Source organism: Nothobranchius furzeri, chromosome 1 (genome assembly GCF_043380555.1).
Source record: "Nothobranchius furzeri strain GRZ-AD chromosome 1, NfurGRZ-RIMD1, whole genome shotgun sequence".
Classification (NCBI taxonomy): Eukaryota; Metazoa; Chordata; class Actinopteri; order Cyprinodontiformes; family Nothobranchiidae; genus Nothobranchius; species Nothobranchius furzeri.
The window spans coordinates 64,921,148-64,944,042 of record NC_091741.1 but is presented as its reverse complement, the minus strand read 5'-3'; the positions used below and the strand labels follow the sequence as shown (position 1 = coordinate 64,944,042).

The 22,895-nt window shown below is 44.1% G+C and overlaps 1 protein-coding gene across 2 annotated transcripts in view; it reads left to right on the top strand.

Moving 5' to 3' along the window:
- The first annotated feature begins 10,391 nt into the window (after positions 1-10,391).
- matr3l1.1 (matrin 3-like 1.1) overlaps positions 10,392-22,895 on the top strand; it is a 37,812-nt gene continuing 25,308 nt past the window's right edge. Inside the window, exons 1-9 of one of the 2 annotated variants that reach the window (XM_015952383.3) lie at positions 10,392-10,565; positions 17,219-18,120; positions 19,755-19,816; positions 19,985-20,014; positions 20,286-20,374; positions 20,452-20,477; positions 20,564-20,686; positions 20,789-20,914; positions 20,992-21,108. In XM_015952383.3, the coding sequence (XP_015807869.3) occupies positions 17,266-18,120; positions 19,755-19,816; positions 19,985-20,014; positions 20,286-20,374; positions 20,452-20,477; positions 20,564-20,686; positions 20,789-20,914; positions 20,992-21,108 (1,428 nt within the window). In that variant the 5' untranslated portion in view covers positions 10,392-10,565; positions 17,219-17,265. Of the gene's footprint in view, positions 10,566-17,218; positions 18,121-19,754; positions 19,817-19,984; positions 20,015-20,285; positions 20,375-20,448; positions 20,478-20,563; positions 20,687-20,788; positions 20,915-20,991; positions 21,109-22,895 lie in introns of both variants that reach the window. The other variant, XM_015952377.3, reaches the window with a different exon arrangement.

The following is a 22,895-nucleotide window of genomic DNA, read 5'->3' as shown; positions in this document are numbered from 1 at the left end:
TGTGTGTAAGGGTGTGTAAGTGTTTCTGTGTAAGTGTGTATCAATGTGTGTAAGAGTGCGTAAGTCTATATCAGTGTGTGTAAGGGTGTGTAAGTGTGTGTGTGTAAGTGTGTATCAATGTGTGTAAGTGTGTATCAATGTGTGTAAGAGTGTGTAAGTGTGTATCAATATGTGTAAGGGTGTGTAAGTCTGTCTGTGTACGTGTGTATCAATGTGTGTAAGAGTGTGTAAGTCTATATCAGTGTGTGTAAGGGTGTGTAAGTCTGTCTGTGTGTGTATCAATGTGTGTAAGAGTGTGTAAGTGAGTATCAATGTGTGTAAGAGGTGTGTAAGTGTGTGTGTAAGTGTGTATTAATGTGTGTAAATGTGTATCACTGTGTGTAAGAGTGCATAATGGTGTGTCAGTCTGTGTAAGAGTGTATAAGTCTATATCAGTGTGTGTAAGAGTGTGTAATTGTGTGTTAGTGTGTGTAATTGTGTGTGAGTGTGTGTGAGAGTCTGTAATTGTGTGTCAGTGTGTGTAAGAGTGTGTAATTGTGTGTCAGTGTGTGTAATTGTGTGTCAGTGTGTGTAAGAGTGTGTAATTGTGTGTCAGTGTGTGTAAGAGTCTGTAATTGTGTGTCAGTGTGTGTAAGAGTGTGTAATTGTGTGTCAGTGTGTGTAAGAGTGTGTAATTGTGTGTCAGTGTGTGTAATTGTGTGTCAGTGTGTGTAAGAGTGTGTAATTGTGTGTCAGTGTGTGTAAGAGTCTGTAATTGTGTGTCAGTGTGTGTAAGAGTGTGTAATTGTGTGTCAGTGTGTGTCAGTGTGTGTAATTGTGTGTCAGTGTGTGTAAGAGTGTGTAATTGTGTGTCAGTGTGTGTAAGAGTGTGTATGTGTGTGTCAGTGTGTGTAAGAGTGTGTAATTGTGTGTCAGTGTGTGTAAGAGTCTGTAATTGTGTGTCAGTGTGTGTAAGAGTGTGTAATTGTGTGTCAGTGTGTGTAATTGTGTGTCAGTGTGTGTAAGAGTGTGTAATTGTGTGTCAGTGTGTGTAAGAGTCTGTAATTGTGTGTCAGTGTGTGTAAGAGTGTGTAATTGTGTGTCAGTGTGTGTAGGAGTGTGTAATTGTGTGTCAGTGTGTGTAAGAGTCTGTAATTGTGTCAGTGTGTGTAAGAGTGTGTAATTGTGTGTCAGTGTGTGTAAGAGTGTGTAATTGTGTGTCAGTGTGTGTAATTGTGTGTCAGTGTGTGTAAGAGTGTGTAACTGTGTGTCAGTGTGTGTAATTGTGTGTCAGTGTGCACACCAACCAACAACACACACATCTCTGCCTCCCCCTGCTTCCCCTGGCATCTTTCCCATCATTCCTCTTGTCTGCTCCACAAAGCTTCCTCCTTCAGCGTCCTGCAGTCCATCAGAGACGAGAGCTCCTAGCTGCCATTATGGTGACAGAGACATCCTCGTGGGATGTGGAACCAAAAAGAGCTGTTGGGTTGTTGTTGTTGTCGTGTTTTATTTTTTACTGTGTACGCAAACAGTGAGTTGGCTGCTTCGATTGGCAGAGACGCAGCCTGGTAATTATAATCCTCATGCCAAGCAGGCATTTTCACATTAATTGGAGTTGGAGCAGAGGATTGTGGGAGATAGGTGAATGATAATGAATGATCAGCTGCTAGACGCAGAGGGAAAGAACTGGACAGGAAACACAGCAGCTCTTCAAGTCTGGATTTTTGGAAAGAAGAAGTTTGTTCAACCAGGAGCAGGACAAAGCGTGTTCTTCAGCTGGATGAGGAAAACTCAACTCTTAGATTGGATGAACATTCAAGATGTGGACAGAACTCTGGAAACAGGAAAAACTAAATGAACGGAAGTCAGTTGTTGCCGTCTCATGGAGGTGCAGGGGCTCCTCAGAACCAGGAACCAGAAGGTGGCCCCCGCCCAGGGACAACTTTAGTTGGAGGCCCTTGTGGGCTCAGGTGATAAGTCCAGGTTCAGCTGTGCGTCGTCTCACCCTTTCTGTAGGGTGAAAGGTCAAACCTCCAGTAAAAACTGATGTGTACGACCCTCCCGCTGGGCCTTGAATGCAGCAGCAGGTCTTTCTCCATCATCACTGACGAGCAGCCGGAGTCTCCAGGCTCCGACACCGGCAGCAGATGGTCCATGACCCGTGGGAACCAATCGGACCATTCCGCCCCAACCCTCCCACCACCCCACGGCAACATGGGGGTTTCCAGCCTCACACATCAGGGGTGAGAATGATGCTGAGGGTGAGTTAGGGAGTGCCTCGACATCCATCAGTGCTCAGTGTTAATGAGAAGAGGTGCATGAACAGGTGAGGGAGGCAGGGAGGTGATGCCCAGAGGGGAGAGGGGTGAGAGATGTTAGTAATGGTGATAAATAGGAAAACAACAGGAGGTAAAGAGGAGGGATAGTGCTGAAGTCTTCACCTGATCCACACCAACAACCAATGGTAACATCACCTGATATCCTCTTGACCCCACGCTGACCTCACAGAGTCCAGTGTTAGAAAAGCTTCAGGACCTAATTTAAATAAACATTTGATTTAAGTAATCTAGGTCTGAGGGGTGTGTTTGATTCAGTCGGAACTGCTTTATGGAGCTGATTTGGATCAACGGTTCCTCTGGAATGAAGAAGTCATTGGTATAAACCTGAATGATAAAACCAGCTTTGTTCGTCTGTGTTACAGAGCCTCCTCCGTCCCTCCAGGAGTCCCACTCCATCATCCTATCTCCCATCATGCATCACCTGACACAACATTACAGATGCATTATGGGATCTGAAGGGGAATAATGAGGGGATGCAGTGCTTCGTTTATATTTGATGAAACATGAGAGGACCAAACGCCGGTCGTCAAGAGAGACCAAGGTCATCAATATTCCATCAGACCGCTCGCTTTTATTTTCTTTGTTTCAGAAAATTCAGGAAAGTTTTAAAAGAACGCAAAGTTCTGTCCTCGGTGTACCCGGTTCAGAACAGAAACCTGGTGCTGACCTGGTCCAGAGGTGTAGCCGACTGCATCCAAGATGGGTCAGAACCACAATGGAATTGTGGTCAGACGGATCAGTCCTGCAGATATTTGTTGAAGGAAACAGACTATGTACTTCAGTAGCAAAGAGGAAAAGGAGCATCCAGAGTGGCAGCACCAGGTCCAGAAGCCCGTTTCTGTGATTTTATGAGTTTGGATCAGGATTCTGCTGCCTTCTGGGCCATATTTGCTCCACAGAAACCCACAAAACATGTTCTGACCCATCTGTAGTAGAGACTGTTCAAGATTTCGAAAACGCATGCTGTGATAAGATCAAACCGGTTTCAGAGGGGTCTGTTTGAAGAACAGGACAAAGGACAAAGGTGTTACCTGGTGTTTTCAAACCAAGGCTTCAGCTTTGTGTCGACCCAATCAGAATACTAACCTGCAGGTTTGAAAGTGGCTTAACAGATTCAAATGACCCCTAACCCACATTCCCTCCCTTTCCCACTCTTAAAACAATTATGACAGTTTCACCCCCAATCTACAAACCATTCCCAGGCACACACACACACACAAACAAAAAATACACAGACACACACAATCGTACACATAACCACAGTAAACACTAGGCTGAGCTCAGACTGGACAGGTAATGAAAGACACGCCATCAAGGGAGCCATCTGCCTTGACAGCAGCAGATCCACGGCAGCAGCCAAGACACCAATCAAGGGCGCCCTGGGAGGGAGGGTGGAAACTCCCACCACTACCTGGGCACTACCCAAGGAGCGCCCCAGCAGCCACCACCAACCACCACCAACCAACGGTCCCGAGGCAGAGGGCTCCACAGAGGAAACACTGGAAGGATTAAAATATGTAACATGTAAAATAACAAGAGCTAATACAGATAGTAAAATATCCAATAAAATGTGATTATATAAATAAAACAACGTAAATGTGTAACACAACAGTAATTAAAATAAATAAATAAGTAAAACAAGCAATGCAATAATTAGTAATCCGTTAAAAGCTAAACTAAAAAGGTGGGTTTTGAGCCTGTTCCTAAAAACATGAACGCTCTCTGCGGCCCTGAGATCCTCCGGCAGCCCATTCCAGAGGCAAGGGCCATAATAACTAAAAGATGCCTCGCCGTGGGTGTGAGTCCTGACTTTAGGAATGACAAGGAGATGGCTGCCAGAGGAGCGCAGGGACCGCGAGGGTTCATATGGTAAAAGCAGTTATGAGAGATAAGATGGGCCAATACCATGAAGACACTTAAAAACCATTAAAAGTATCTTAAAATCTATCCTGAAACATACGGGGAGCCAATGCAGTGATTATAAAACCGGAGTGATGTGCTCCCACTTCCTAGTTTTAGGTTTTTTTTTTTTTGCTTTGCTTCCAAAGACTTTTACTTTTCCCTCCAGGTTCTGCCATGCTGCCAACAAAATTGCAAATTGTCCTTCTTCTTCTTCTTCTTGTGCTTTTATTGATGGTTGGCAAACTGAAAAAGCTAGCTGCTAGCCGTTATATGAGCTACCTCACCTGAAACATGACTTCATCTCAACCTGTTCTGAAAACTGGATTGAACAGAATTTGTTGATGAAGAATATGTAGAAGCTACAGAGCCAGCTGGAGTCCTGATGTATCTTCTGATCTCCCAAACTCCTGTGGTCCTGCATATGATGCAGAGAACTCAAATACCTCACAATAAGAGATGTTCTTCTTGCCAACCAAACCAGATCTGTTCTGTGGGTCATCTATGCATAGAGATGTTTTAATGCTGGAGATGGAGAACCCATCCTGTGGAACCATCAGCTGAAGATGTTTCCATGTGTCTAGCTCGACTCGTGCTTACATGAATCAAGTTTACTGATGAATTTTTGATCTGGGTTTCACTCAGCAGCATCATGTCGGATGTGATGTGAGCTGCTCTTCCATCTTAATGACAAAACAAACAGCAGCTCAGACTAAACAGCTGATTTAAACTTTAATAAGGACCAGAGGAGGGAAATGGGGCAGAAAGCTTAGGAGGAGCACGTCGGGTTGGAGGGGATTCACAGAGGGCCCCTGTCAACAAAGCATCCATAATGCAGAAATATCCATTTGGCCTGTTTGATTGAGAGTGTTATAGACAGCAGGAACACGAAGGAGGACGTCCTCTTCATCATCGCGCTGAAGCAGAGACACTCCAGAGAGACGTTCGGACGAGTCTATGAGCGCACAAACAGCTCCAGCGTGTTTGAGGGGATTATCCCTTTAAAAGCAGCAGTTCCAGGTAACGGCAGGAGGGACACACCTGTGATGATGCTGTTAATAACGGCTGCCAAAGCTATTCCATGTGACGTGCATTAACTCAGCTGCAGGATCCTAATTATCCCCCTGGGAGCGAGCTTTGGACTCCTCCATCTGATTGAATCCACGTTTAATCACGGCTCTCTGAGCCAATCGGGCATGTCTGCTCGTCCCCTTAGTCCAACAGAAACAAAATTATTTCAACATGACGACATTAACAGAGCAGGAAGTACCCAACACATGCAGACCCAAAGGTCAAAGGTCACCACAACACCACCAAAGATGTGTTAACCTGTGCCTTACCTCATCCTAGTGGAAGCTCTGAATTCATTTTATTTTTCTGGTTTCATTTTTTTTCCCTGCAGCTGCATGAGGCTCTCTGATGTTCTATCAAATTTACCAAACAACCACTAACACAAATACATAATCATCTCCTTCTCTGACTAAAAGCACAGTAATCAAACTGCTGTTTGTAGTCAGGAGGACACAGGAGTCAGAAACTATCACAAAGCTGCAAAAACGTCTGTGATTCGGAGTGAAAACACTTTAAAACATTCAGAAACTAAGTTGTTTCATGACCAAAAGGAAAATTAAGGGAGAAAGAGAGAAAATACCGGATTGGAAAAGAACCAAAACACGATCAGAACTAATCTAGATCAGATGATTGTTTCAGTGTTTTTGTTTCTCGAAGAGCAGCTGATAATCCTGGGAACATGATCGGGACTATCCCGAGAACCTCAGTTAAAAGACGTCAACGTGTGGAGTAAAGTTCTAATGAAGGTTCTAATGTAAAGTCCAGATGTTCATCAGAAACAGATTTGGTCTGAGATCTGAAGAATACAACAGTCTGGAACAGATAAACAGCAAACAAACACATTTTATATTTACTTTCAAATCAGTGTTTAACGTTCAGAAGAATTTTGAGAAAATGTTTTTAACATTTTGATTCTTTTTTAAAAAATGAAATAAAATATTTGGTGTTCTCGGTTGTTCTGCTGGATTAATGTTGGTTTAAATGTTTTATATAATTTAGAAATGAAATCCAGATTTTAAAAAGTTGTTTTGAATTGTAATTTCTAGCTTTTCCTCAGATGTTCCAGATTCTAAACATAAAACTGAACATTTTATATAAATATAGCTAAACTCCTGCAGTCCAAATGATGCTGAGTTATTAATCGTTTATTTCAGACTGACACTTTGGGATGAAAACATCAATCAGCAGAAAACATTCAGGACGAGGGTCAAGTTACCTTCGCAGGTGCATCCCGAGTTCTGGCTCCTCTCAACATGAAGAAGGATCCTAAACATAAAATCATTTTTAGTTAAATATCCAATTTTTGTGTTGATTCTGTTAAACATCAGTGGTGTTTCTATATTTTTTTCCATAATCTGAATTTATTTAATATTCTAAAAGATTAAATCTAATCAGATTTAAAGTGAGAATCATATTTATTCAAGTTCATCGACACTAAACTGAAAGGATTTAAATGTTAAGAGTTTAAACACTAAACATACTCACGATTTTTTTCTCTTGTTATAATTATTCTGTTTATTGTTTTCATTCTAACAACACTTTTATTTTATTTATTTAAAATCCATACGCTCTTTTTATGTTATTTCCTCCTTATAATTGGTGTAAAATTAGAAGGATTTCTTACCTAAATAAATCAATTGTTTTAGTTAAATAACTTATTGGTACTTTTCTTCTGTTTCATTAAACATTTTTTGACATTTATTTTGTTCAATGGATTAATGTAAGTTGTTTCACTAATATTTAATGCTCATAGTGTTTACATCTATTTTAGATTAACAGATTTAATCATCGCAGTGTTTGACTTTTACCTGTATTAGATGTAACTCTGTGTGTGTGTGTGTGCACGCGCGTGCGTGCGTGTGCGTGTTCGTGTGTGCGCGCGCGCGCGCGCGCGTGTGTGTGTCTAATAAAAGTAGAGTTTTTCACCAGTAGTTCATCAGTGACCTTAACTAAATTAAGCGTCCTTCAGCACAACTGTGTGGGTTTAAATGCAGGTACACAGCGCCACTTGCTGGTTGAGACAACCCGTGAAAGTCTGATTTGACAGAAAAACTGATTTGAACTGAAAAAGAAAATGAGTGTTTTGGGGGTAGATCCGTTTAAACCTCTGTTCTGTTTCTTCTTTAAAATATTCATTCATCCATGTCTATGCCTGCTTGCCCATAAAGGGTCGTGAGGCAACAAGCATTGTCTTCATAAATCTAATTTTCTTTTTCAAATAAGTTTCACATTCTTCAGCCTTCATTTTGTTGACTACCTCAGGTACAATCACCCTCTTCTAGTCTTCGGGCAAACAGGACAGGTTGCCAGTCTAATGCATGGCACCGCCAGGACATACAGGACAAACAACCATGCATACCCTCACTCACACACACACACACACACACACACACACACACACACACACACACACACACACACACACACACACACACACACACACACACATTTAAGGAAAATTTAGAAGAAGATGATCTTTTATATAGTACCTCTCAAGATAAAAATCATGAGGCGCTTCACAAAAACGATTTAAAAGGAGAAATATATATATACATATATACATATATATATATATATATATATATATATATATATATATATATATATATATATATATGTATATATATATATATATATATATATATATATATATATACATATATATATATATATATATATATATATATATATATATATATATATATATACATATATATATATATATATATATATATATATATATATATATATATATATATATATATATATATATATATATAACAGGAAAGGGAGAAAGAAAATAAATAAGAAAGAAGGAAATCAGTGGATCCCGGGAAAGGCGGAACAAGAGCAGAATAAAGAGAGGGTGATGATGAAGGTCACACTAAAGCCAGCCTGAACAAGTGAGTCTTCAGCTGCTTTTTAAAGGAGATCATTGAGTCCACTGATCTCAGGCCCAGGGGGAGAGAGTTCCAGAGTCTGGGGGCCACAGCAGCAAATGATCTGTCACCATTGCTCTTTAGCCTGGTACTGCACAACCAGTAGGCTTTGGTCATATTTATGGATTGTGGAAGGAAGCCAGGGAACCTGGAAAGAACCCATGTGTGCACAGGGAGAACATGCAGACTTCATGCAGAAAGACGAAGGACACGAGGCTGGGATTTGAGCCTGGAGCCATCTTGCTGCAAGGCAACAGCACTACTGTGCAGCCCTCTTTAAAAATGTACCTGTTAAAATGTTTGCACTATTTTGTTAAAAGTTAAACGTAAATCAATAATTTTCTACTCATTTCACTGTCTGTGTAGGGTTATTATCACTACAAAAACAGAAGCAAAGCCGACTTATTCAGAGTTGTTTTATTTTTTTGGTGGGGGTGTTTTTGAAGATAGAAAACATGTGAGAATAGGAACAGAAAGAATGCATGAAGTTATAATTTATCATCTGATGTTTCATGAAACAGAAGAATCATTAAATCAGTAATTGTGTTATATGTTAATATTGTTTATTTCTTTTTATAAGAAATAACATGTATCCATCCATTGTCTGAACCCGCTTGTCCACGTAGGGTCGCGGAGGGGCTGGTGCCTATCTCCAGCGGTCAGTGGGCCGGGGTACACCCTGGACATAGTGCCAGTTCATCGCAGGGCAACACAAAGACACACAGGACAAACAATCACACACACACACACACACACACACACACACACACACACACACACACACACACACACACACACACACACACACACACACACACACACACACACACACACACACACACACACACACCTAAGGACCATTTACACCAATCAACCTAACAGTCATGTTTTTGGACTGTGGGAGAAAGCCGGAGTACCCGGATAGAACCCGCGCATGCACAGGGAGAACATGCAATCTCCATGCAGAAAGACCCCAGGCCGGGAATCGAATAGGACCTTCTTGCTGCAATGCAACAGCTCTAACCCTCTTCTTTCTCCAGTCAGCTCAGAAATCTGTGATTTTGAATCAGCAATTTCAATATCCCGCTCTCGTATACGCCCCTCCTGCTTTCTAAAAGATCACTCTTCAGAGCATTTTTCTCATCCTCCAAAACAGCAAACTGGTTTTCTGTTCTCTGGTTTTCCAGGCGAGACGCAACCCGATGGGCGCAACTCAACTCGAACACTGCCACTCTTCGAGAGAGAGCAGATTAGTCGTCAGTGTAATGCTCAGAAGCACTACCGCCATCTGCTGGTTCGGAGAGGGTGGGAGAAAAAAAGAAGAACGTTAGCGTCATCTTCTGGATTTTCACCTTCACTGCAGTCTGTCACTGCGCAAACAAATTAATTTCGCACATGGCTGTGCACACCTCAGTTGAACAAAACGATTCAAACACTTCCTACTACAAGATCATGATCGAAAAGGATTTTAGGAAGAAGATAGATCTTATAATACCTGCACCATTCTCGAGCATAAAAGACATAATAGTCTGTCAGTCAGTTAACATAACAAATAATAATCAACATTAATTGTATATTTCAACCGTTTTCAATCTCCATAATGTCCATTATTCAGCAAGTTCATACATTTGTATTCTGTTTTTGTTCTACAATTTTCAACTGAAAAACACATTTACACACATCTTCAACTTATTCTGTAACTAATTCAACAATTTAACGCCACATACTGAAATACATGCACCTCTCTTATAAAGTAGTCTTTGCAAAATTATGTTTAAAATTAAATTTTCTTCTAGTCTCCGGATCCTCAGAACTAAAAACAAACAACTTCTGCAAACTCATCGATAATACTTGACTTTTTGCCTTGTACATAACTAATAATGTGCTTAACTCAACTAAACCTTTAAGTTTCATAATACGTGATCTGATAAATAAACTATTGTACTATCTTGGATTTGCTTTACGTATAATTCGTACAGTTCTTTTCTGTACGACAAAGGCTTTATGTGTTATCAGTGAAAACAAACTGTAACAACTTTGACACACTGACAATATCATTAAAGCAGCATGAATTGTTTTCATTCTGTCGCAGTGTCCACTCCTTACCGCTAGGTGGGGGTGACGCGCTGTAGCGTTATTTGCAAACATCCGATTAACAGAAGAAAGCCGAAGCTACAGAAGCAAAAGCCAAAAATAACTAACTCGTTATTATCGTCCTGACGTGTAATAATCTGAAGTATTTCCTTTATTAAAAGCAGCTCTACGTGGATATCATTGAGCGCTAGCTGCTCACTTGCTGGGTGTTGTACCTGAACGTGTTCACCGTTTAGTTGAGGTGAGTCTTCCGGTAGAAGCGAACGCTATTAGCAGCGTCGACAGTTTTCTCTAAACGCAGAAAATCTCAAGATCTGTTTTCATCCTCGTTACTGATCAAAGTTTATAGTTAAGAAAAAACACAAACACGTCTGTTTGAGATGCGTTGAGCCTATTTATGAGCCAGCTGTTTTATTTTATTGAATCGCTTCATTTCAGACAGAAGCCTAGATATTTCATGTTTCATCTCATCAGTTAGCAGGATCGGACACATCCATTAAACCAGGTCCAGCTGGCGATGGTGTCAGTCTGATGATGACGTTTCAGGTCTAAATCTTATTGCAGGGTGCCCAACAGATCTGGGTCAGTCTGGGCACAATGTTGGTTTCTTCCTCCTCCAGTCTTTGCTTGTGGGGACCAGTCCAGAACTTGCCCCCCTTGTTCCTCTCTTTGTAATGTGGGTAGCTGGTCCAGGGCCCATACAGTGGACATTCCTGGAACAGAAGTGGCCTTGAAGGCAACAGATGTTTCTCTGCTGGACTTGTCTGCATTAATGCCGCCCTGATCCAAACCCATACCACCTGGTTTTTGGTACTGGTGCTGATGGGAGGCAGCTTTTCTTCAGCCCAGCAAATGGTGTCCGTTCTTCCAGCAAACATAAGACATTGATCTCTGATCCATGATCTCTGATCCATGATTCTCCTGTGGTTCTTGTCCATCCCTGGTGGAACCCAGAAGTTGATGCCACCTCTGGACTGGGTCAAAATCTGGCTTCTGGTCTGCTCGGTAAAGTATTGAGAGCATCTGTTGAACCCGAGGAAGGTTTCTCACAGTAATATGTAGTTTATGGGTCTGTTGATAAAGGATGGCTCTGGATGCAGTGCCGTCTGAAGGGTCGGAGGTCACGGTGGTCTAAATTATTCCTGCTGCTTGAAATCCGATTCATTCTGTCTTTGAAAAAATTCGGTTGAACATCAAATATCTTGGCTTCATTCTGTTTAAGGTTCTGTTTAGTGGTTTTGGGTTTTATTAAGGAGTCCAATTCCTGGTGCATCAGTGACGCATTTTTGCTAACTCCTTTGTCATTTTCATTCCCAGAAGCACTTTCACTTTTGTCTTTTTGTTTTTATAATGATGTCACATTGGATTAATTTAAGTTAGCCTGTGTGGACAAGTAGAATGCAGATCAGAATCAGAAGTTTTTATTGCCATATATGTGCCAAGTCACAACATTAGGAAATTGCTGCAGTATTTTGGTGCAGAAGGTAAGAAAGAAAAAAATTTAATTAAGAGATAAGCAATATAAAAACTAATAAAACACTCATGATAAAATTATTAATGTAAAAATTGGCAGGAATTAGAGAAGCAGCTATCTACCCCGTGTAGGTACTAATCTGAGTGTTTGCTGAATGTTTCAAGCACAGCATCGGGTCACGTGACTAGGACCAATCAACTTGAGTGGGCAGGCTGCCCTAGGATTTTCATTCAAAAGTCCAACTGCAGAGGGGAAGAAACTGTTTTTGTGGCGAGAGGTTCTGGTCCGAATAGATCTGAGCCTTCTGCCAGATGGGAGCGAGTCGAAGAGACTGTGTTCAGGGTGACACGAGTCGGCTTTTATCCGACCTGCATGCCTCAATGTCCTAGAGGTGTACAGATCTGAATGGAGGGGAGTTTGCAGCCAATGACCTTCTCTGCAGAGCGCACAACACGCTGCAGCCTCTTCTTGTCCCTGGTGGTAGCTCCAGCGTACCACACGGTGATGGAGGAGGTGAGGATGGACTCGATGACTGCGGTGTAGAACTGCCTCATCGACTGTGGTGATAGGTTGAATTTCTTCAGCTGCCTCAGGAAGTACATCCTCTGCTGGGCCTTTTTTCTGATGGTGGTGATGGTGGGCTCCCATTTGAGGTCCTGGGTGATGGTGGTGCCCAGGAAGCGACATGAGTCCACCATCATGATGGGAGTGTCAGACAGGTTTAAGGGGGGGATGGGGTGTGTGTGTTTCCTAAAGTCCACAACAACCTCCGCTGTCTTCTGGGCGTTTAGCACCAGGTTGTTGTGGCTGCACCAGGACACCAGCCGTTCAGCCTCCATTCTGTAAGCGGACTCATCCCCATTAGAGATGAGTCCGATGATGGTGGTGTCGTCAGCAAACTTAATTAGTTTGACAGACTCATGCTTGGAGGTGCAGCTGTTGGTGTACAGGGAGAAGAGCAGAGGGGAAAGAACACAGCCCTGTGGTGAGCCGGTGCTGATGGTCCGTTGGTCCGAGACATTCTTCCCCAGACTGACTTGTTGTTTCCTGTCTGTCAGGAAGTCAGTGATCCACCTGCAGATGGGGTCAGGCACGTTCATCTGGGACATTTTGTCTTGGAGGAGGTCTGGCAGGATTGTGTTGAATGCAGAGCTGAAGTCCACGAACAATAACCTGGCGTAGGTACCTGGGGAGTCCAGATGCTGCAGGATGAATTGTAGAGCCATGTTGATTGCGTCATCTACAGACCTGTTTGCTCTGTATGCAAACTGCAGGGGGTCCAGGAGGGGGGCTGTGAGGGTCTTGAGGTGGGGGAGAACTAGGTGCTCAAATGACTTCATGACCACAGATGTCAGAGCCACGGGTCTGTAGTCATTTAGTCCAGTGATTCTTGGTTTCTTGGGGACAGGGACTATGGTGGAGATCTTGAAGCAGGCAGGCACATGAGATTCCTCCGGTGAGGAGTTGAAGATGCTCGTAAACACTGGGGACAGCTCTTCATAGAGTGGCAGGAGCCACGCCATCAGGGCCCGGGGCTTTTCATGTGTTAAGAGACCTGAACTGCTTCTTTACATCTGCTTCATGAATGTGTAGATTTGTGGTGGAGGTGTGTGATGTGAAGACCTCATGAGTGGGGAGTGAGGGGGAGGGTGATGAAGGTAAACTCCACAGTGATGGTGATGGCTCTGTAGTGGGGAGTGGCTGACCAATGTCTCCATTTTTGGGGCTGAACGAGGAGTGAGGCCTGCCTGATGGCTCATCAAGCCGACAATAGAAATTGTTTAGGTTGTTTGCCAAGAGCAGATTATCGGTGGAGGCAGGGGTTCTGGGTTTGTAGTTGGTGATGTTCCTGAAACTTTTCCACACCGAGGTTGGGTCGTTTTCAGAGATTTGCTGCTGCATTTTGTCATGATGCTGGTGTTTTGCTTTGACCAATTCTTTGCTGAACCTGTATTTAGTGTCTCTGTAGGAGTCCTTGTCCCCCCTTTTAAATGCATCTCTCTTTTCTAACCACAACTGTTTGAGTTTAGGGGTAAACCAGGCTTTGTCATTGTTATAACTCACCCTGGTGTGTGATGGTATGATGCTGTCCTGACAGAAGTGGATGTAGGAGGTGACGGTATCTGTGAACTAATCTAAACTGTCTGAGGTGGCCTTCATTACCTCCCAGTCTGTGGTCTCAAAGCATGTGCGAAGCTCATCTGCGGCATCTGTGTTCCACTGTCTTGTTGACTTCACAACAGGCTTGTAGAGTTTTAGCCTTTGTTTGTAAGCTGGGATCAGATGGATGGTCACGTGGTCAGAGAGTCCAAGCGCAGCGCGCGCCACTGCATGATAGGCTCCTGTTACTGTGCTGTAACAGTGGTCCAGGGTTTTCCCCTCTCTGGCTGGACATTTGATATACTGTTTATATTTGGGAAGCTCCTGGCTCAGATTTGCTTTGTTAAAGTCTCCAAGTACAATGATTAGGGAGTCCGGGTAAGTCCGCTCCATGCACAGTATCTCTTCCGCGAGCGCACGCTGAGCCTCGTGCACGTCCGCGTCAGGTGGGATGTAAACAGCGCCTAGAATGAATGAGGCGAACTCCCGCGGAGAGTAAAATGGTTTACAGTTTGTGAAAAGATATTCCAGAGATGGAGAACAATGCTGCGCGATCACTGTGACATCTGTGCACCAACCATTATTGATGTAAAAACACACACCTCCACCTGTGGTCTTGCCGGAGAGAGTCGCTTCCCGATCTGCGTGGATGAGGTGAAACCCCTCCAGCTGGAGCTCGCAGTCGGGGGTGTCCTCACTGAGCCATGTTTCAATGAAGCATAGAACCCCAGATGAGGAGAAGTCTCTGTTTATGTTCCTCATCAGGGTCAGCTCGTCCATTTTGTTGCGGAGTGAGCGCACATTAGAGAGGAAGATCCCAGGTAGAGCCGTGCGCAGTCCCCGTCTCCTCAGACGCACGAGCGCGCCCGCTCGTTTACCTCTCCTCCTGCGTCTCACTTTCCTGATTAAAGTTGATATTGAATCGGCCACGGATGCAACAAAAAACGAGGTTAAGTCCACCGGAATCATAGTGTTGTAACTTATGAGTTCTTCTCTTGAGTAGGAGTACCCAGATACGCAATTTACACACAAAAACAGAACAATAACAGCGCACCAAATTACCAAGGCAGCCGTCTGCGGCGCCATCTTGAAGATACCAGATCAATCAATCAAAGCTTTATTTATAAAGTGCCTTCCGCAACCCTGTCAGGAAGCCCAAGGCGCTGAACATGGTACAGTAGAAGGTAAATATATTGAATAAATCAAAAATAAAAGCAATTCAAATTACAAATTACAAAAAAGGTGAAACATTCTGGTACAGGACAAATGTGTAAAACAATGGATTGAGTGAACCAATGAAAACTGTGAGATAAAATCAACATAAAAGAGGGCCAAATTCAAACATGTTCAGGAAACGCCAAGCGGAGGAGGTGTGTTTTTAGGTGACTCTTAAAGACTGGCAGAGATGGGGACAGCCTAACTGAGGGTGACAACTGGTTCCAGAGTGACGGTGCTAGGACTGAGAAAGCCCAGTCCCCGCAAGTACAACACCTAGAACGAGGGACAGCGAGCAGGCCTTGGTCAGAGGAGCGCAGAGCGCGTGATGGGGAATGTCTGTTCAGTAGTGTGGCTAGATAGGGTGGAGCACCACTGTTCTGCACAACCTGTAGGCGACGCAGTGTTGACTGACACAACCCTGCATAGAGAGAGTTGCATTAGTCAAGCCTAGAAATTACAAAGGCATGCAGTACCCGCTCCAGGTGGGCTCTCGACAGCATAGGCTTGATTTTTGCAAGGCGTCTCAGGTGAAAGAAACTGGACCGGATCACAGAATTGATGTGAGCATCAAATTTAAGTCCAGCATCAAGTTTCACCCCCAAACTGGTAACAACTGGTTTTGAGTAGGGAGAAAGAGGGCCAAGATCAACATAACGATCCACATTCCTGCTGTTGGGGTGAAAAACAATGAGCTCTGTCTTTCCCTCATTCAGCTGTAGAACGTTGGCCATTAGCCAAGACTTCACCTTGTTAAGACAGGACACAAAGGACTGGATAGAGTGACCTTTCTCCTGACACAATGGAGAGTAAATCTGGTAATCGTCAGCATAGAGATGGAATGATAGGCCATGTTTACGAACGATTGACCCCAGAGGAAGCAGATAAATGGCAAACAAAAGAGGACCAAGGATCGATACCTGCGGGACACCCCAGCGGAGCCCCTCCCAAGATGAGAAAACATCACCCAGTTTAACGCAGAATGTCCTGTTGTGGAGATATGATCTAAACCAATCCAGAGCTGACCCTTTGATCCCAACCCATCGTTCCAAGCGATCGAGTAGAATCGCGTGGTCAACTGTGTCGAAGGCTGCCGTCAGGTCTAACAACAGAAGCACCACAGATGTACCCTGATCTAGTGATAGATAGATGTCATTTAGGACCCTCAGTAGAGCTGACTCTGTGCTATGGCCAGACCTGAACCCTGATTGGAAAACCTCAACTAGATCAGAGTCAGCTAAATGTGAGACCAGCTGCTGATAAACGACTTTCTCAAGCAGTTTAGATGTAAAGGGCAGGGTAGAGATAGGCCTGTAATTTGCGATCACAGAGACATCAGCACCAGGTTTCTTCAGGGTCGGCCGAATAACTGCTGCTTTCAAAGCAGCTGGGACCACACCTGTGCTGAGGCTCCCATTGATAATCTGACCAAGTGAAGGGCCAAGACACTGAAAGGCAGCCTTCCAGAGACGAGGCGGCAGAACGTCAAGTGGAGAGCCAGATGGCTTCTGCCTCACAACAAGCGTACTCAGCTGAGTATGAAACAGTATTGAGGGAGCTCAGGGTGGGTGGTGATGGAGGAACTGGAACAGGGTCAATAGAGCTACCAGAAATAGCTGCTCTAATGCCTGACACTTTATGAACAAAGAATCTGTGAAAATCTTCAGAGTTTCCAGCAGCTGTAGGAGACATGGAGCTAGGCTCTTGATACACCAGAACAGAATTTAGTGTTTTGTAGAGAATCCTGGGATTCTTGGAGTTTGTTTCGATGATGTCTGCAAAATAGGCCGTTCTGGCAGCCCTCACAGCATCCTGATAAGCAGATGCTTCACCCAGATGCTTCTGGGTGATGTTCACAGGTGAGCAGACCTGAGCAGGTGAGGTAAGACCTGCACTGAGACCATCCTTACCTGCAGCTCGGGTTCAGGATTTATCACAGATCTAGTCCTCTACAGACCTCTGATGTTATTAAATGTGGGCAATGCTAAGAGGTTTTGGTTCTTCACCTGCCAGACAGCAGATCTTTCTTTGTCTTCTCTCGTGACGTGTTATTCTCCAGCTTCACACTTTAAAGCTTGTTTCTTCCTGAACATTTCTGTCCACAGGAACCCCACTCCCACCCCTCCTGAGCCTTTTCCCACAGAGTCTCAGCATGTACCCAAACAGAGGGCCACCTTCTGACTCGGACCACCGACCCAATCCACGGCCTTACAGCGCTGCAGCTGACAGCAACTTTTACAGATGGTCTCAGCAGGGGTCTTTGTCCTCAGCCTCCTCGTCTTCCAGGAGCTCAGCAGCTCTGCCACCACGTCCGAGTGCTCAGGACACCGTGCAGAGCCTCCTGACCAGCTGTGGGCTGGAGCCTAAAGACCTTGCCGTCCTTGCCAAATTACCTGAAGATGTTCTGACTGTTGAGTCTCTCCCAAACATTATTCAACAGATCAAGAGCAAAAAGGGAACTGTGCGACCTTTTATTCCTACAGCTGCTTCTGCACCTTCCAGTTCTTCCTCCTCCTCCAACTTCAGCTTCTCCCAACGACCCACTTCCAGCTTCACCTCTGCAGACCGGGACCAGCTCCGCAGCCAGCCAGTCCAGTACCCATTCCAGCAAATCCCATATACTGCTCCTGCTTCTGAACCACTCCTGGACTTCCAGGGGAGTCGCATGACAGCTCGTTCTGTTATACCACCTTCCTCCTCCTCCAGAGCTGCTCTGGATTATGACCACAGGCCACACACCTCCAAGTATGGTAAGGTGGTTTCTTCCTGCAGCCCAGCCGGCCCACAGAAAGGACCTCGACCTTCTCGTTTCTCAGATGCTGAGAGAACAGATCACAGAACCGTTGCTCCTGCTGATGAGTTCCGCCGCTGCTCTGGGTCATCCAGTGTCCCTCGGCCCATGGCCTCAGTGCCCTCTAAGAAACAAGCTGAGGACTTCCACGGTGTGTCCCCGCAGGTGTTCCCGTACTCGTGCTCTCTGTGTTTTATCACAGTGCTATCAGTGAAGGTAAGTTTACCTGTCCTCTAGTGGTCTACAGGGGAGTGGTTGTGGGGGCCTGTGAGGGATTACAGGTGATGTGGTGACTGGAAGTAGAGTCCTGCAGTGAGATGGGTATCCCGCGTGTCCTGAATTTTCCTACTAGAAGATGGAGATTGCACCTGATGACAAAATGAAGGGTGAAGATTTTAAAACGGAAGAAAAAAAATGTTAGATTTACGTAAACAACAAAGGAGTGCCAGGGTCAGACAGACGAGGGAAATGGCTCATTAAATGCAGCAGCTGCCTGCACAATGGTTGCTCAGCGTACCCCCAGCTGGAACTGCTTAAGTCATCTGCAAGGTAAGAAACAGCTGCACCAGCGTTCATCAGCTAGCTTCTTATGTTCTTAACACTGATTAGCTTGTATGAAAGCCAACACAAACGGTAAGTTTAGGAGTTCCATCAGAGAGGATGGGACGGACGGGGAGGGATCCAGGTGCAGGAGGGTGATTCAGAGAGGGATGCTGAATCTGATAGAGTTCATCCGCATCTAACGTCTTTGTCCTGGCTGGCCTGCACTCCATTTAAAAAAAATCTCAAGCAAGGCCGAGTGTTACATGTGATGATGCCGGGTTCGGGATTCAGGTCATTTCATTTTGACTAACATGGGTTTTTCCATTGCTGATACTGATGTCAATATATAGAGGTCATGGTTAGCCAATGGCAGATATCGAGACGTTTTCCTCCTTATTTATGTGCTAAAATGTCATTAATTTTACTACCTCTTATGTGAGCTGTCTTTACTGAGTGCAGTCAGATTCGTTGTACACTGACCTAAGGCTGGGCGATATGGCCTCAAATCTATATTGCGATATATTTTTTCCTCTGTTTATATATGTCAAAATGACATGCTTTTAAATATCCCCATGTGGCAAATATATGCCACATGAGGCATAGGCCTCCTCCTCCACCCACTCCATGCTTGCAGTCACTGCCATTCTGTTGTCCCAGTGTCAGCAGGGTGCACATCTTAGTGACGTCATGTGTTATCGCGGTATTGCGGTATAGCCAAAAACTCTATCATTACCCAATTTTATATAGTTTCTACCTTATATCGTTTATATTGCCCTCCCCTACACTGACCGGTGCAATAACAAAAAACCTTGACTCTCGAATAACATCATTTGATGCACAAAATTTCTGAAGCTGAATCCAACTGTGAAATCTTAATTATATGCAGCGCTCAGTGTTAAAATCAGACATCTAAAGTTAATCCAACAAATCAATTACCTGACCAATTATTTAACATTCAAAACCGGTAAATAAAAAATCTTAGTTGAAAATAATTTTAGAGCATTTAGTAAGCAAATGATATTCAGAAATTTAAATATACATTTAAGTTAAATTCTGCACCGGGCTGCCTGTGGATGTGCCTGACTTTAAACCGGCTTTACTAAGGAGGGATGTCAGCCGATACTGAAATATAAAAATGGTACAAATCAGTCCAATATCTCAGCTAAACCCTAATATGAACCTCGTCAGCCTGTGTTTGGAGATGCGGGAGCCAGTGGTAATGGTCAGCTTCAGCTGGAGCGAGATTTAAGTCCTGCGCAGAGATCCAGTTGAAAATTCAGCAGATTCACTTTTTGCCTGTGTTTCAGGTTTGGACTGAGCACGTTAACAGCTCTGTCCATGCAAACGGACAGCTCAGACTGCTGCAGCAGTGAGTCTTCACACACACACACACACACACACACACACACACACACACACACACACACACACACACATGGGGGATTTATCAAGTACTGATCTAATGCCATGTACTCATACCCATAAAGGGTCTCACACACACTGTAGTTTCATGTTGTCATAACTTTTGTCTCCTCAGGTTTCCTGACTGGGACTGTCGTGTCAGCAGGTCAGTAATGTCATAATCTGACTAAAACATCATTTTTGTCTCATCGCCTTACAGCATAAAAACTGCTGATTCAGTGCTGATCAGAGGTCAGAGGTCACATGATAGAGAAATCAGGAGTAGTTCCGACCACCGTAACTGACCAGTCAGACCGTGCAGCCAACTAGCTGTCACAGCTGTTAGAGGGCACTCAGAAACAGTCAGAGGAGGTTCTGCTGTGAGAAAGCAGTTGCTAACACCCCAACATGACTAGTCATGAGTTTTCTGTTTCTAGTGACAATGGGCAATCGGAGAGAAGGAAGAAAGCATCAAAGGATGAATCAAGACCTGCTCCATCAGCTCAGAGAGCTGGTCAGAACCAAGGTGGGTTTGCCTCATTAATGTGTGTGTGGTTCTGCTCCATGTTGTGGTTCTAACAGTATGTCTGTTGTGTTCAGCAGCATCACAAACCAGCAAGCAGCAGAAGGTAAAGATCAGATCCAGTCTGAGATCAGCTCAGCTGCTGATGCTGCTGGACCTCAGTGTGTTTGTGTGTGTGCGCATGTGTGTCAGCCTTCAGACAGAGGGAGAGTGGTGTGTGTGAAGTTTCCAGCTCAAGCTGTGGACGAGGAGTATCTACGAGAACTCGTGGAACCATTTGGAAAAATGGGCAAAATCCTCCTGTTTCCATCTGTGGTGAGTTTCACAGGCTGTCACAAACAGTGTCTCACACACTCGTGTGTGTGTGTGTGTGTGTGTGTGTGCGTGCGTGTGTAATGGTAAATGTGATTGCTGCAGGCCTTTGTGGAGCTGGGTTCTGCTGACCAGGCCAAGGACTTGGTGAAGTTTTACAACAACTCGGATTTAGCTGTGACGAAGAAGCAGATCGAGTTTAGCATCTCCAGCACCTTCACCTTCCTGCAGGTAGCACCTGTCTGTCTCTGTGCGTCTCTCTGTCCGTCTGTCCCACCTGAAGCAGTCATTTTCTTTGTTTGCCTCAGAGCTCTCAGGTGGTGACTTTCACTCCAGCTCCGAGAGGAAAAGACGGACTCTCAGATCTGATCAGCATCATCAAACGCTTTGGCGAGCCACTTTACACCCTCTTCCTGCCGTCCAAGGTGAGCTCAAACAGAACTGGTTAGCAGAACTTTTAAATCCATCACGAGGCGTGTTTCCATTACCAGAACTCCAGGGTAGTTCCTGGGATGGGGAACTTGACCAGGAGATAGGATGCCCCAGTCCTCTTGGCTGTTGTGTCTCCATTCAAATCCAGCCCTTTCAGAACTTGCACAGACGTCAGCATTTCACTGATCAGCCCCAAAAAGCACCCAAAGTAACATTAATAATATTAAAAGCATTTATTTTATAGAAGATAATTTCATTCATTCAGAGAACAACAGCAGCTCTGAGTTTTGTGAGACATGCCCCGTTAATTAAGTCTCTGGAGGAATTTCCCTGAGTTTTCTGGTGTCGGGAGTTAGATTTTAAATGCGATCGGTGCTTTTTTATTTATTTATTTATTTTGGTTCCATTCTGCTTCACCAGCTACTCTTCTAATTTTACTGCTGCTGGTTGTTTTGGACGCCTGCTGATGTCATTTCCTACTGAGTTACAACCAATCAGCGTGAGTTAACCGGAGGTTCCACTCAGCTACTCCACCGGGCCGTTCAGAGAACCTACTCCGGAGCAGGTACTCAGAAGGTTCCTGAAAACGGCCCCAAAAATGGTCGTTCGGACGGCCCGGTCAGGTGGAGACACGAGCATGTTGGGAGGTTCCTGTAGATCTACCCTGAAGCTCTTGTAGTGGGAACACCCCTATGGACTCTGTAGTCCTGGTCCAGAACCTCTGATCCAGTCTAACCCTATAACCTCTTAGTAGTTCCAGAGTATCTGAAGGTTTGTTTGAGTTTTTCTTTGGACTAATTTTTTTCATGTTTCAGTCCCGATAGACCCGATGCTAGTAATGTGCGTTATAAATGGTATAAGATATAACTGGTATGATTTTGACATATGATATAGAAGTTTTTACTACCAGCTAACCGGTTGTGCTTGCTGATGAGGAGCGCAACAGTTTAGCACTTCACCCACTTTTGCAAGAATGTTATCAATCTGCGTCAGCTTTGGACGAAACCAGCTGCAAAGCAGGGTGCGTGGATGGAGACGTGCTTGTAAAGAACACGGGGTAACGTCGGTTACACGGACCTGCTTTGGATTTTAGGGGTCGGATGGTGAGCCGGAAAACATCTTCAGTAAAATATGCTGGGTGAGAGTAAAGTCGTATCAGCGTTAACAGTTTAACACCAAATCTTAAATGCTGTTCGTTTCTAACATGATGAACACACAACACTTTCAAACTTTTTGGACATCTCCTGTGATTTAGTTTGAGCAGCTATCCCACACAGTCCTTCCCAGTTTCAGCCGTTTGTCCCGCTAAGTTAAACAGATCTAGTCTCCTCCCCCTGTCTCTCACTCTGTGCTGGTGCACACCACCGTGGGTCACACTGGCATGGATCAGCTGATCTGAGCGCAGTTGAACAAAAGTGAAAGAAACTGGATAAACCTCCAAGCAGCAGAGCATTCTTCTAAATGCAGTTATTCAAACTCCTGAAGTAAAACTTAACATCTGTCAGCAAAAAGCATGAAAAATGAACCAGGAGCAGAAAGAAATGTTATTTGTGTTTTTACATGTTTCACTTTTTCCTCAAGATCCTTAACATAAAAACTATTTCAGATATTTTGTATTTATTTCAATTAGTTTTGAAAATTAAATGTAATTTATAATAATAATTAATACTGAAATTTATTCTTTAGTTTTTAGGATTATTTGTTCTGCAATTCTGGTATGTGAGATTGTTCAAAAACATTTTTACTAGGGCCGGGACTTTAACGCGTTAATTACGATTAA